At 45.4% G+C, this 14,362-nt stretch overlaps 1 protein-coding gene across 1 annotated transcript in view; it reads right to left on the bottom strand.

Annotated features, from left to right (window-relative positions):
* The window catches only part of LOC104489695 (rho GTPase-activating protein 32-like), a gene marked incomplete at both ends in the record, with an annotated part of 65,453 nt that overhangs the window by 49,581 nt on the left and 1,510 nt on the right, over window positions 1-14,362 (bottom strand). The window contains 2 exons of the mRNA XM_010131889.1: window positions 605-689; window positions 2,168-2,259. Coding sequence (XP_010130191.1) covers window positions 605-689; window positions 2,168-2,259 — 177 coding nt within the window. The remainder of the gene's footprint in view (window positions 1-604; window positions 690-2,167; window positions 2,260-14,362) is intronic.

The raw sequence follows: 14,362 nt of genomic DNA, 5'->3' as shown, positions 1-14,362 counted from the left end.
ATCTCTAAGTGCAGAACAAGATGTGCCCTGTTCAGAACCAGCCAGCAGCCATTCTCGGTTCCCAGCCCTCCCCGGCACGGCTCAATGAAAAGTGCTTCTACCGATATTTCTGATGGATGGATCGCAAAGGAGCGAAGCCTGCACAACTCTAGAAACACAGCTCAGGCTGACTAGCAGTTTCGTGTACTCTGCTGACACAGCAATGCACAACGCGGAGCTGAGAACAGATAAATGCGAATTATTTATATCACATAAACACGTTCACAAAACTGTTTAAAGATACACAGGCATAAACTAAAAATGTGGATGCAGCTACTACCAAGGACTCAGCGATGAACATTTGATGCAGTCTTGAAACAGCGACACCAGTCAATTCCAGTGGAAATCAAACCATCCCCAAGCTCAAAGAGTGGCCACATGACTGAGGTCAGATTCTAGCCCAGCACTTGGCAGCGATTCCAAACGACGAGACTATTGCTTTAACTTCTTATCACCAAAACAGACCCCACAGACCTCCACGGAGGACCCTCTGCCGCCTCCCCAATGGATCAGTTGTCAGCCGAACACCATGAAGTTTGGGACATCCGAGAAACGGGAAACTCACCTGGATGTTGCCAAAGTCCACGTTTTCATAATGGAAATGTGCACATTCGGCCATCTTCGGGAAATGACCCTTTGTAAAGGACAACCTGAAGCACACCAAAAGCACACCGTGAGATGGACGCAAACCACAGAAACAATGCTCAGCATCACGTACGGTTACAAAATGCAGTAATTGATACAAAACAGCAACAACTTTCTCATCCTAAAGCCAAGGGAACAGCGGGAGTTCTTGATGTGATGCACCAAAACAGTGGAGAAAGAAACTGAGAAAGGAAAACTGAACTGCCAAGAGGCTTTAATCGCAGCCGTGACGAAGCATGTGGCATTTCATCGACACCAAAGCCCACATCTTTGGGAAGGGGTGCGGGGACAAGCCACTCGACCTTTACAAACGCAGTTTTGCAGCGCAAATAAACAGCCTTACACGAGACACGTAGGAAAGGAGAACGTTACCTGTGAAAGGCATCACAGCCCATCAGTCCCGGGTTGAGGTATCTGAGGGTGCAGAACAAACGCTATTTATCCTTTGCCTTTTTCAAATTCAAAAGTGAGGCATAATTATTCCCAAGTGTCTCCAGTTACAGGGAGGGCTGACGGGGAGATCCTCTGGCTCGGCAACATGCTCCTGCTTCTGCGGAAGCTATTCTAGACTCCTATAGATATTTCTGGTGGTGAGCCAATGAGATTGTCATTATCTAACTCGCTCTTCCCACGGGAATATAAGTGGGAAGCGAGATGCAGCATCTGGCTGCTCAGCACTGGAACAAAGCGCCGTTTCCCTTACAGCATCAGAGCACTCCAGGGGCGATCTGAACGCACAGATCAATCGATACGGGGCAGTCCTGGTCCTCAAGGCAGCAAAGAGTCAAGTAATATTGATTACTTTGATCCCCTTTGCAGGTTAGAGGTTTGAAACCTTAGCTGCGAGCATAAGAAGTCGGTTTACATCCTCCGGGAGAGGATGAGAGAGAGAGAAGGATAATGTAAGCTCTCAGAAAAAAAAAATAATCCAGGAGATCAGAGTCGAGAAAAATTGTGCTAAACCCATTCACATGAAGAGGCACACAGCAGAATGTGAAAAAAAGGAAAAGAGAAAAATATCATATAAAAAAAAAATATATATCTAGGCCACCCACTTGTCCTGGTTTAGCTTCCCAGAGCACAGGGACACAGGGAAAATGATCTCATTTATACATTGCCTGGGCTTCTATTTAGGTTTTTTATATATATGGGTTTTGGTTTTTTTTTAATCAATCAGTTTCAGGAAGAAATAAAAAAATAAAAAAATTCCAAATACACCAACAGTGAGGTTCAAAACTCTAATACGCTTTGCTTCTACAGCCAGAAACAGGAGAGGAGCCAACAAAACCTCTCACATCCCCCGCTTTAAGCTACATTAGCTAGAATTTATTTTGTTTCAGGTGGATTTTGGTCGCTCTGACACAGATTCTATCAACAACTGTTGCTGAATGCCCTGGCTGTATTGCAGTGCAATAGCTAAAACTCAGGATGTCCAAACTAGAAGCCCAGCAAAGCCAGGAAAACCAGAGAACGCAGCTCTTACTTTTTCACGTTCTTCACTTTCATGCTGGCTGTGCTGCCGCAGGTCCGGAGCGGCAGCTCCCCCGGAATGTCGGGGATATCTGCACCTCTCGCCTGCAAGAAAGAAGAAAGAAAAAGCAAAGAACTTAAAATCTGACAGCTTCTGGTTTCTACAGAGGAGATTTTTGGGGGTGGGAGTCTAATACACATTCCTGAACTCCACACTGACTCCTCGCTGAGTAGCTGAATTTCCAAACGTCTGAACACTCAGATCCAGGCAGAGGCAGTGGAAGAAGCTGGAGAGCTCATACAGTGGAAAATCAAGGTAACGACAGGGCTGCTGCTGAGTGGGAGGTGAGCTTTACAAAAGACGGTTGAAGCTGTTGGGGTAAGTGCACGAACATATTAAAACTCCTCCATCACCAGAACTCATTTACTTCAGTGAGGCCAGACCTCCAAACTCCCTCATTTCCAGCATTGTCCTGCTTTCCATCCCCTCCTTCCTCCACTGCTTTCTCACAGGCCGTGAGCTCTGCTGGGGCATGTTCTTCTCTCGCTGAGCTCTGCCAGGCCTTAAGCAGCAGAGGAACGAGGGGCTTTAGGTGAGGCTTTTATGAAGAGAGCAGTGATGGAGCAGAAAGATCAGCACAGACTGCACAGAGCAGAAGGAGAAAACAATGGTCCCTGATGTTGGCCGGGGTAGCTCATTAGTGCAGCAGTGACACCAGTCAAACGGGCTTTTTGCTGCCTTTTACAACATGCTACAAAACATGAATCACGTCCAAAACAGTGGGTGCTGAAGCAAGAGGAAGAAAGGCACCTCAGTATTCCTTCTCTTACAGGCCTGGAACCAAGAAGGATCGCATCCAATCCATTTTGCAATGGCAGGAGTAAAGAGATGACTTCCCTGCTCCAGCATCAGCACCAGTGCTTCTAAGCTGGTCCACCAGAAGATCTCTGACCAGAGATAAGCAGTCCAAAAGCTGTTATATATAACAGAACAGAGTTGTTCACTGCTGTATAAAATAAGAAAACAACTTGGTCCTCACTCCCAAAACTTTAGAGTCGGACAGTGACAATTCAAGCTACGGGATGAACAATGGACCAACAAATCTTCCTTATCCCCCCTCCTTGAAGGACTTATTTTAGCTTGACACAGGTCACGTTCTCCTGTGCTTCACGACATCAGAAAGAGCTGCAGTAAATAAGTCAAAACCATTCACCAAGCCTCTGTTCGTTAACTGGCAGCAGTGGAGCTGGAGGGAGTGTTTCACCTCGCAGCTACCACCACGGTACCTACCCGAGGCTGCTTTTACAGGCACCACAAGAAACAGGCACTTTGGGTTCGGTTCACCTGCTTCAGCAACTCGATTAGGACTAAAACAACCGTGCTGCAGGAGTATCTCTTTCTCCCTCGGTACGAGGGATCCAGGATCAGAGTGTGTTCTCTGCACTCAGAGAAATCCCTGTCATTTCCAGTGCTGCCCTTGGAAAAGGGATGCCGAAGCTGTGACGAGCGAGCTCCCCTCTTTCAACATCACTGAATAAATTTGAAGGCAGGACACTCGCTCTCCCATCTGCACCCTTCCCAGCCCTGAACATAAGCAGTGCTCTGAAAACAAGGATGGTATTCATACCCTTAAATAACCCTACCCTTGGCTGCCTGACTGTTACTAAATACACAATTGCTTTAGGATGTAATAGGACACTTGAGAGTCTCGTTGTGCATCTTAACATTAAGAGGATAATCGATTTAATAAACATTACAGGTCTTTTACATAAGAAAATAACTAATTACAGTAATAAATGTGCCATTCCCATAAGCTGCTTTCAGGCAAAGCTGGATGTGCTTGCCTTCATTTTCTAAGGAACAGAATTTCTGTAGGAAGAAAAATAATTTCTCCATCAGCAGTAGAAGCTGGTGGGCTATAAAAATGGATAAACAAATCTGACAGAAAAATGTGGGCTTCAAGCCAGTTTGCAGCAGTGGGTAGAGACTACCCTAGATCTGACTCAAAGCAGCGTAGGCAAAACTCACACCTCCAGGAGACCTAAATGCCAGCATCTCTCTCTGAAAAAGTTGTATCATCCCCTTCTTCCCAGTCGAGTTACTTCCAAACCGTACTGGAAGAAGATACCTGCCTCTCCCATTCCCAACAGTGCGTATCCAGTTAAAGGGACCACAGTGAGATGTGATACAGTAATTAACTTCTGTTGCTTCTCCAATTAGATCTGAGCTCTCTGCACTGTGCCACAGAGCCACCATCTCTCACTAGTCTCACAGCTGAGGAAAAAGGGCAGATTGGTGAACCTGTGCAAGCTAAAATCTTTAGTGTGAGGTGCTGACAGCAGAAAAATCTTGGTGAATAGATAGTTAAGCAAAAAAGAAACCTACTGCAATTTTAGACGTATTATTCCAAAACAAGCTGAAGTGCTTTCCATTTAAACCAAAGACACACAGCCAGGTAAAAGCACGCTTTACTCATGCCAGCTTTTACCTGTTGTGATCCAAACCTGGCATGTGAAATGCCACCTGAGATTACCCTCCTCTCACTCCAGCTGGGATCTGTCACCTTTTGTGCTCTGTCTCACAGAAATGTGATTTTAAAAACCATTTTGGAACACTTGGATTATTTACGTCTGGAAATTAGCAGAAGTCAGCTGCTTCTCACTTCCCTGTCTTCTCTGCATTGCTCTTCCATGGAAACCCAGGGATTGCACAGCAAATCTGTCCATGCAAACGGTTTAGTCCAAGTTCACAGCTTACAGTCACCGCTGCATCCAATCAGCATCTTTAGCCTGCTAAAGGTGACCCTGATATCAGTATCGCCACAGCCACATGCTCGGTGGGTACCAGGAGGACCCGTGAAGCAATCACATCACTTGGGGTATTTTCAAGTGCTAAACCTGCTGGGAGTTTGAGAGCTCTCACAGATCAGGGTGTCTTGCTTTAAGGATCTAAGCTTGAAATTTTCATTCTTTGGATTTACAGACGTGATTTGGAATACTTCAGCTTTGTGCTCTCCAGCACACAAAACCCGAGTCATAAATTATTTTTATCTCACGATTCCACTGCCTAATACGAAAGGATTTTCTCCTAAAAAGTCTCAATGTGTTATCAGCAAACATGCCAACCTGTCTCCTTCGCATCCAGAAGCGTAACACGATCTGAAAATACAGGCAAAACTGGATAAAACAGTCCGGTGAACATGGTGCAATGAAGTTGGTGTGATACCACCTTGGTATCTTCGGCTGGGGGAACATGGAACTAACACAAAACCCCGCAGCTCTCCTCCGACTGCCACTGGGATCCACAAGAAGAGAAGAAACCGTGTATCCCACCAAGCTTCAGCAATCCTATAACTGGTAAACTGGTTTTCCACAGTATTACTATAAACCCGCTGAGGAGGTACCACATACCAGAATAGATACAACACGACTGGTCAGGTCAGCACATACCCAGGCTACTGAATTCCAGTGGCATTTCTGAAGGCGGAAATTTACCCTCAATCCAAGGTTAACACCAAGAAGAGTAACTATTAGACAGGCAGGGACATCGCTGCATCTTCCTACCATCAGCCTCTTACCGAAACCAGTTTGGAGGACCAGATTGCTCCGGATTCTTTCAGCACATGGCCTTGTTTCTAAAAACAGCCGAGCGGATTCAAAATGCTAGTTGGTTTCCATGACAGTCTTTCCTTTACATCATCTTCATTTCCCCTCGATTTTCTTGGAGGGGAGAAAAAAAAAATCAAACCTACAAACCACCACCACAAAACCCCTCAGAGCTTTCCAGATCCCCGAAGCTTTGTTGGAGTTTTACTTCTTCACTGAAGAACAGCAGGAAACAGAAATGTTGTTTCAGTACAAGTCATTACTCCAAGGTGAGCAAAAGAGCAAGAGGACAAACTGAAGCGGCCAGTCTACCCAGTTCAACAGCTGAAGCGGGTGTTTGTGACAAGGACATCAACAGCTGTTCCAAGTCTTGGGTACCAACTAACTACAAAAGCTGGCTCGGCCTGAGCTCACTTTGCAACGTGAAGAAGCAGCTGTCCTCCAGAAATCCCCCATGAAAGACGATGGTTCCATTAGCACCGTCCTGCTTTTACCAATTCTGCTCAAGAGTCAGCCTGAAGCACAATGAAAGCGGGAAATATGGTTCATCTCAGCTTCATACTCCACAGCCACAAACACACTCCGGGGAACCACAGTGCTCTCTGCTCTTACTTCATGAGTGATAACAACTCCCCTGGTTCTCTACAATAAATAAATCAATGAGGCAAAGGAAAAATGCTTTCACTAAACTGAAAGTCACCTACAAGTAACTCCAGATGAAAGGTCCCGATTCTGCAGCATTTTTTTGTCCAAGCACTATTGCTAAAAGGATTAAAACATACCTGGGCTGTAACTGGGTCCCTCTTCAGGGAAGCAGGGATGGACGAAGCATACGGTAATTGGTACCGATACAATATTCACCCAAAAATGTCAGAGGTGCAGGTATTTGCCAAATTTTTCTTATTACCACCTGCCACTGATTCGGTTAGTGGAGGAAAATGAGTTTCCTAAGTACTTCCATGCTGGTGTTTGTGACTTTTGAACATATTTCAGCTACATTTTTCAGAGCTGCTGAAGAAATTTAAAATGAAGAAGCAATCGCATCTGGTTTAGGTACCCAGGCGCGACAATCTCAGCTTGAGCAAACCCCTCTGCAGCAGCTTTACCAAAGAAGTAAAAAATAAAAATAAGCACCCCCCTCCAGCTCTGCATTTCCCAGTTGTCCACGGTAGGTATTAATAGCCATGCTGTTCACGATGTGATCAGCAGAGCGCAGCACCGGCACGTTCAATAACCACCCAGAGCCACGGGAAGCTGCAAACCAGGGACACGCTCCTGTTCCATACCCAGAGCCCGTGTACCTGTCTGTGTTTGCCCGAGGTGGCTGTGCCTCCTCACTCAGAAAGGAGGGAGGCATCAGATGGATTTTACCTGTGAGAGCAGGAGGGTCTAGTATACTCTATTACAGCAATCCAAGCCACTGTGGGCAACGAAATGACTTTGAGATCCAGCAGAAAGGGACAAAGAGGTTTTGCCGGAGAAACAATTGAATCTTTTAAATTCTGTAACACTTTGGGTTTTTTTTTTTAAATTGAAGCTATCACTTAGCTCCTCTCCTGCTGCAAAGAGAAAGGCAGCATCCTTTCTGACAAGCCAAAGGGTAGCTGTAGGGCTGGTTTACTGGGGGGAAACCCTGAATACTGGCTATGCACGTTCCTAATCCCACGTCTAAGAAATCTGCATTCAATAAAGACGACACTTTAACGTGTATCCACTTTCCACATTCCCTGTCAATGCTGAATTGTTCTAGCCGGTGCTTATTGCACGGCCTGGTTACAGAATTCTTCTCTTTCAGAAGACCACACAGGATGTGTTTTTTCTACTCCCAGCTTCTCCTCTCCAAAGGGAGGAAAAAATAAGAAAAAGAAAAGAAACTTTTAAGTATTGCCATGAGCTGGCAAATCAAGGGAAACCTCTCATTCCTGAGACTTAGCATTATAGAGGAGCTGGTCCAGGGCATCCATTTACCACAGTTTAAAGGATCAGCCTGGAATGAACAAAGAACAAATTCTTAACTATTCATCTCCCTGTTTTCAGCTAAAGCTCGTGGGTAAAAGCATCTCCAGCTCACATGCAAAACAACTCATTGGGTAAGTGGATTCCGAGGTGCAGCGTAAGCAGCTGGGCAGCTGTAGCTACCTACTTCAGCGGTATTATTGTAGCATGACCAAAATTCACCTCTATAGAGCAGGTCAATTCCGCGGCAGGACAAGATTTCCTAGGCGAGGCTTACAGAGATGCATGGACTCACACCGACTCTCTGCAGATCAACCCACGGCACCCAAAGGATGGTGGTTATTTCCAGTTCAGCTGTCCCACCCTCGTATTTTCTGAGTTATCATTTGGTTTAGGTGCACCAAGCAGAAATGAATGGCTACCTGCCAAGGACGTTAGCATGATAACTACCTGGCAGCTTAGAGTCCGGGTTTGACACAGCGACATCGCCTTATTACCATTCCCAAAGCTCCCAGCCCAGGGAGCTGCAGTGGTACAGTACAGTCTCACATAATAGCAGGCTGGCTAAGGAATGTACTTGCTTTAAGGACAAAAATCCCACATACAATATGCGTGGGAAAAGCAGCCAGGGTGAGAGTCCTTCTGCTGTGCAGCCTACAAAATAAATTTTAGAAAAAAGCCCCAGAAAATAGAGCCTCCAATAGCACAATACTTTGATTCCAGTTCCCTGTTGGGACCCCAAAAATCCCAGACCCTGTTTGATGCATGAATTCTCCAACCTATTGTTTCATAGAGAGAGGAGGGGATCACTGCTTAGTTATAAAAGGACAAGTGGAGCTTTGGGTTGTTACGGTAGAAAGCAATTTCTCAGCACACAAAAAACTAGAGAGTGGAATTCAGCCTGAAACAAGCCAATACCAGTCTGGTAGGTCCTGGCCATGCGCAGTGATTATGGAAATAGCACCGTTAGGTTATGCTTTAGGTATAAATCGGCTTAGAAACTGAAGAATTTTCCCAGTGCAGAAGAAGGAGGATTGGGAAGGTGTTAAAAACAGCAGCCTGCCATTTAACCCCAGCATCTGAGTCAGTGGAGTTAACATGAATTTATAGCTGTGAGGCAAAGCCAACCTGGACTCAGCTTTTTGTTTACAGAAGGAGCTGTTTCCAATGGCACAAAATACAGAACTGGTATCCGAGACGCTCATTTTCCAAACCCTTCTAACAACACAGTAATGTGAAGAATGTGTCGCCTTGTAACACGCAAGTTCTACCATAAGCTGTCCATAAACCCCTGACCAACAGAACAAAGGCGCCCGGTCACTGCAGCTCTCCGGGAAAGCTCGGCCTGGGATGACACACCCGGCCGCCAGCTGTGGGTCACCATAACTGGGCAGGAGCTCCTGAAATCTGCCCTCCTGACTGCTCACAGACCTCGGCAAGGAGTTGTCCCAACTGGGTTAGGAGAGATGACACACGCTGGAGAGCAGAGGTGACACTGCTCTGCAGAAACAGCCTGACGTCGGCAAGGTGAGATCAGGACAGGACGCTTGATGTGTGCTGCCAGAGATGCAGAAGGGCTTTTTCCAATTTAAGAAGACATCCCTACACACACGTGCAACTCAGACTATCCATCCAGACTAAGAAACCAAGTCCAGTTAGGTCACCACGTACAAATACAGGGAAAATGTGCCACAAAGCAAGAATCACCAGTTAAAACCTTGGACTCTGCAATCATACCAAGGAGCAACTTCAGATGTTTCCAAGCGGAAAATACTCGATTGCAGCACAAGCCACAGAGCAAATCAAGAACAGACAGACCCTAAAATACTCTGAACCAGAAGGGGCACCAGGAGCAGTCAGCCCCAGGGCACAGATTCACAACACCCTGGCTTGAAGAGGGAAAGCCAATTTTTTAGACTCCCACCCCAATCCTTCATCCCCAGGCGACTCTCTCCTGCTTCCTCTCACTGCAGCTGCAACTGCTTTAGTGGCTCCAGTACAAGTCCCTGAAACAATTCGGATTTAAAAAGAATGAGGAAAGCTGAATGTCTTTTGGGGGATTAGTTTCAAATGAGATTAGCTCAGTGATTCGCTTCCCAGCTCTTCATCCCAGAAACTCTCTCACAGTAACTATCCTCTGCAGCACTGGAAGTGGGAAGGAATAATCGCAGACAGGAACCTCCCGAAGCAGATTTCTGCGACAGAGAAGCCTGGTGTCCTTTGAACCCACAGGAGCCCACATCTAGTCTAAGTGGGAATCGTGGAGTCGATGAACCCGCCCATGTTTTAGAGGACAGCAGTGATTTCAGTGCGAAACGGTGCAAACCAATGTGGGTGTCTACTCACGGGAGGTCACACATCCTCCTGGGATCGGGTCCTGCCGCGGCCCTATGGATCCTATGCTGGCTGAGGAAAATGAACTGAGACACAGACCTTCTAGGGTGAGGATCTAAATCTTACCTGACAGAAAAAGCAAACGAAACCTACCACTTGTAATCAAGAAACTCTTCTCCTTTCCTAGATGTTCCATCTCATTTTTAAGAAGCCAGAACTAGGGAAAAGTGAGTGATAGATCAATAAATTCTAAGTTCCATCTCCCAAATGAGGACATTTCACGCAAATGTGGCGTTTCTTATATTATGACAACCAAACACGCATAAAAAGAGATCATCTCTGGAATGGGGCGGGAGGAAAAGAGGCAGAAGGTCCTACTTTAATCCTGTTTTCAGAGCTCATCTCATATTGCCTCAGACTACAACGGTGAATAACCGGGACTAGTTCCAACAGCATTACCAGCACCAACCATCAGAGCAGCAGCATCACGCTGTCAGGGCTACTGGGAGCACTCAGAATTAGCCATTACGCTCCAGAGCCATCTTTTTAATTGCTGTTATCTCCTATGACCATAAAAGTAGAAGTACTAGTGGTGGTGTGTAAATACATGGCCCAAACACTTCACTTAACACATTGGATTTACCGATGCGCATCGGATTCACTGCGAAACAGATTGATAAGCAAAATCAGGGTGCATTAAAACCAGTGATCATGGCAAACAACAAACTGTACAGATCCAGCCTTAGCAAATTCTACATCATTCCATTGCTAAATGCTGCATATACACAGATTTTAAAGCAGAAATTTAGAAAAATTAATTTTTTTCTCCTGAATCGACAGTAAATGTAACTAGAAACAATCGGTTCTACAGCATCGCCAATGGAAATGAAAAGATCGCTATAAATTAATACTCACTGCCAAAACTACGGTATCCATTCTGGTTTAATTGAACTCATTTAATTGGCAAACCCGAATGGAAGCCAATGTGCCAATTAAATGATTGCCCCCATTTCCAAAGATTCTCAGGGACAAGCTTCCTGCTGGGAGTTAGCCTGAAAAATAAAAACGACTCGCTAACCAAGAGGGAGAGAAAGAACCACACACAACACTCTAACACCTTGCCAAAAGCTTAACGAGGGGAAAAAATCCTGGATTCACCCAGCAGTAACAAGGACAACAAGCGATGTGAACTGAGAGTGAAATATAGGTTACTGGAGCAGTGCCAGAGCACAACTGCTTTGACCAAAATATTATGACAGCCCGAGGAGTGCTTGGTGTGCTGCATGGGACACAGCGACGGCTGTATCGCCCACACTACCTGGAAACTTCCCTCCCAAATGCTTTCCATAGCATTTCAGAAACACCATGACTTAAGACTTAGAACTAGAAGCCAACTGCTGGAGTAAATCAGTGAAGAAATACCTCAAGTCCATGTCCACTGAGTTGTCCAAGTCCTCCAAAACACAACAGAAAAGAAGAATTTCAACTTCCTGCCTGCTAAAACTTTCCCTTGCACTTGAGAGCCTAAAATTTGGGCTTTAGGCATTCAGAGCTCTTTTTCCCAAAGACGTCTGCAACATAAAACCGATCTGAAAATGACATTGGTCTAACCAAACTGAGAAGTTCCTTAAGGAGCTGGAAGTATTCATGTTGGCTTGGGTCAGGACTGACATGCTCAGGAACGTGCCTGATGTTTTCTGATTTAAAAACCACCCACCCAACCAACAATAACTGAAAAAGAAACCCCACACACTCCTAGTTCCAGCATCTCTTTCTTGCAGAAGGCACAGTCAGGACTAGGGCAGCACTGGGCTAAATGGTGTGCAATGGGTGAGAAACAAACCCTGCACGAAGGAGAGCGAAATCTGTCTTTAAACCTTCATAATTCACTAATCTCTACACACTTCTATAAATTGCATTTAAAAATAGTTTTCTCCTCTCTCATGTCCCAGATTTAACAAAGTGATATATTGAGGTCTCATTAGAAAGCCTTTATTACCTTCTCCAGCCGCGGCACCTCACCTTATCTAGCACCACACTCTGCCACACTACAGATCCCAGAACCCTCCTGACCTGATCGAAGAACTTACGTTATCCCAGGGACTTGGCAGGGCAGGATCTAACCCCTCTGCCTTTCCAAAACTCCTGTAGGCTTGTATTTTTCCTAAGAAAACACTACCAGCGTAAGCCAAGAAGGATGATGTGTATTTGCCTTCCTGTTCACTTACGTATTTGCCAGATCCAAGGATTCCATCAAGAATTTAGAGGTTCCTGCATCACACCTTTTCTAGGCAAACTGGTTATAAACGTGAGGGTATTATGTCTGTCACCTCAATGATGGACAATCATACTTCTAGATCCCAAAAGGTACTGGTCAGAGGGGCACCGGGGTGGGAAAGGCTGATTTCCTCAAGGTGAAAAATGCATGGTCTCAGCCAGTGTGATCCACTCGTGAATGAATCCCCGCAGGCAGGGGTCAGGGTGATCACCCGTATGCTCGCACTGCAGAAAAAAATCTCACAGTAAATAAACCTATCACAGCTTTAGGGACTCACGTTTGGACAGTTTCCAAAGCTGAAAGAAGCTGCAGACACCGCAGAAAAAATGACCTTTTCAGAAACACATTATATATATACATCTATATAAACACACACAAAATCCTGTTTCTGGCTTTGGAGTGAGTATATTCACTGTATCTCCAGTGCTGTCAGGTTAACACACATTCAGGTGGCATCCTTCTGTGGCAGCAGGGTGCATAAAGAAAGATTTTTATATTTATCTCCCTGTTTTAATCCCGTTGTCTTTCAGAACTTCATTCCTAGTCGCATCGAAACAGAGGACTCTTAGGACCTCACAAGGAAAGATACTCCTTGCCTTTAATATAACACTGCTGTCTTGGAGAAATGCTAGAAAATCCATATAGTGCACAATTACTTGTCTCAAATCCAGCTTTTCGCACTGCTAGAACTCAAAAGAATTCTACAAAGAAAGTCAGTATCTTCAACGGCGTTCCCCAAACTGGAGCAGAGAAAGAAAAAACGGCCTGTGTGAAGGTTACCCAGCAGGCCAGGAGCGCAGTGGGAATAGGAGGCTGAGGCAGCGGGGTCTCTAATATAACCAAATTCTAAAAATAAAGCACGAGCTGGGGGGGAAGACAAAATTCAGCAGTCCTCGAGGACTGATCATGCAGCTGCCTGATTACCTGACTTCTGGAAGCCTGTCCATCCACCGAGAGCTACAGTGCAGCGTTTCACACCTACTACAAAGCCTTGAGAACCACCAGAAACACCCAAACAACTCCAATACACAATCTGACAACGAGGAACAAGTAGTTTTAAAAAGCAGGTGAAAATACAAGTAATAAGTGTAAAACAGATGATAAGAGTAGTATCAAAGGACTGAGGCGGAATAAACTGGTGACGACAATTATTAAAAATAGAGTTTCTGCCCTGCCTGATGTTTACAGTATAGGAGGACATTCAACCTCCACGCATTTAGAACGACTTTTAGTTTATTCCTTGTTAAGAAAAAGCTCTGGAAACTAAGCACTTATATAAATTAATAATAAGCACTTTGAAATATATTGCAGATAGAAGAGGGAAGGGAGATTAGGGAAGACTTTTGTGTGTTCATCTAACTGTGAATGCACAAACCACTTTTTCCCAAAGTACAGGAACATGCACGAAGGCAAAGTTCAAGAGACAAAGGAATAAGCCCCTCCAGTCTGTCGGCTGTAGCAGAACCTCCCAAGCTCTCCAGTGTCGCCAGGCTCAGCGTTTGTTCACCTGCAGGACGTAAAACCGAACTGAAGAGACAAAGCCTCACCCCCAGCTGGGTCTCCAGCCGCCTGCCAGGGGAAGCAACAGACAGCAGAAAACAGCAGCACTGTGTCCAGCTTCCCCGAGCCCTGCAGCCTGCGACTTAACTACTGACCAAAAATTAAAGGTATTATGGCACTAGAAGAAACTGACCCACCGTGGAAGGAGCGTGCTCTGGGAAAAGGCTAAACCAGAGGCTCCTAAAAAGGTAAAACGAAGGAAAAGGGCAAGGAAAAAAAACCTCCGGCCTAAAAAGATGAGGAAAAAGACATAATATAGTAGCTGCGCTGGTTAAACAGGCAGAAAGTGACAGTGTAAATACTGACTCCTTGTAAATATTACCTTCTGACTGGACGTAAGGCAGAGTTCAAAGTGAAACTTTGATTCACCCAACACAGCAAACACGAGCAAGTGAGGTTTTCCCACCTATCTGCAACGTATTCAGAGGATCACGAGCTCAAAGCAACGCTGTAAGGACAAATCTGAGCCATCAC

Source organism: Buceros rhinoceros, unplaced genomic scaffold, assembly GCF_000710305.1.
Source record: "Buceros rhinoceros silvestris isolate BGI_N320 unplaced genomic scaffold, ASM71030v1 scaffold2272, whole genome shotgun sequence".
In the NCBI taxonomy this organism is placed as follows: Eukaryota; Metazoa; Chordata; class Aves; order Bucerotiformes; family Bucerotidae; genus Buceros; species Buceros rhinoceros.
Note: the sequence above shows the minus strand (reverse complement) of the source record. Positions and strands in the feature narration are given on the sequence as shown.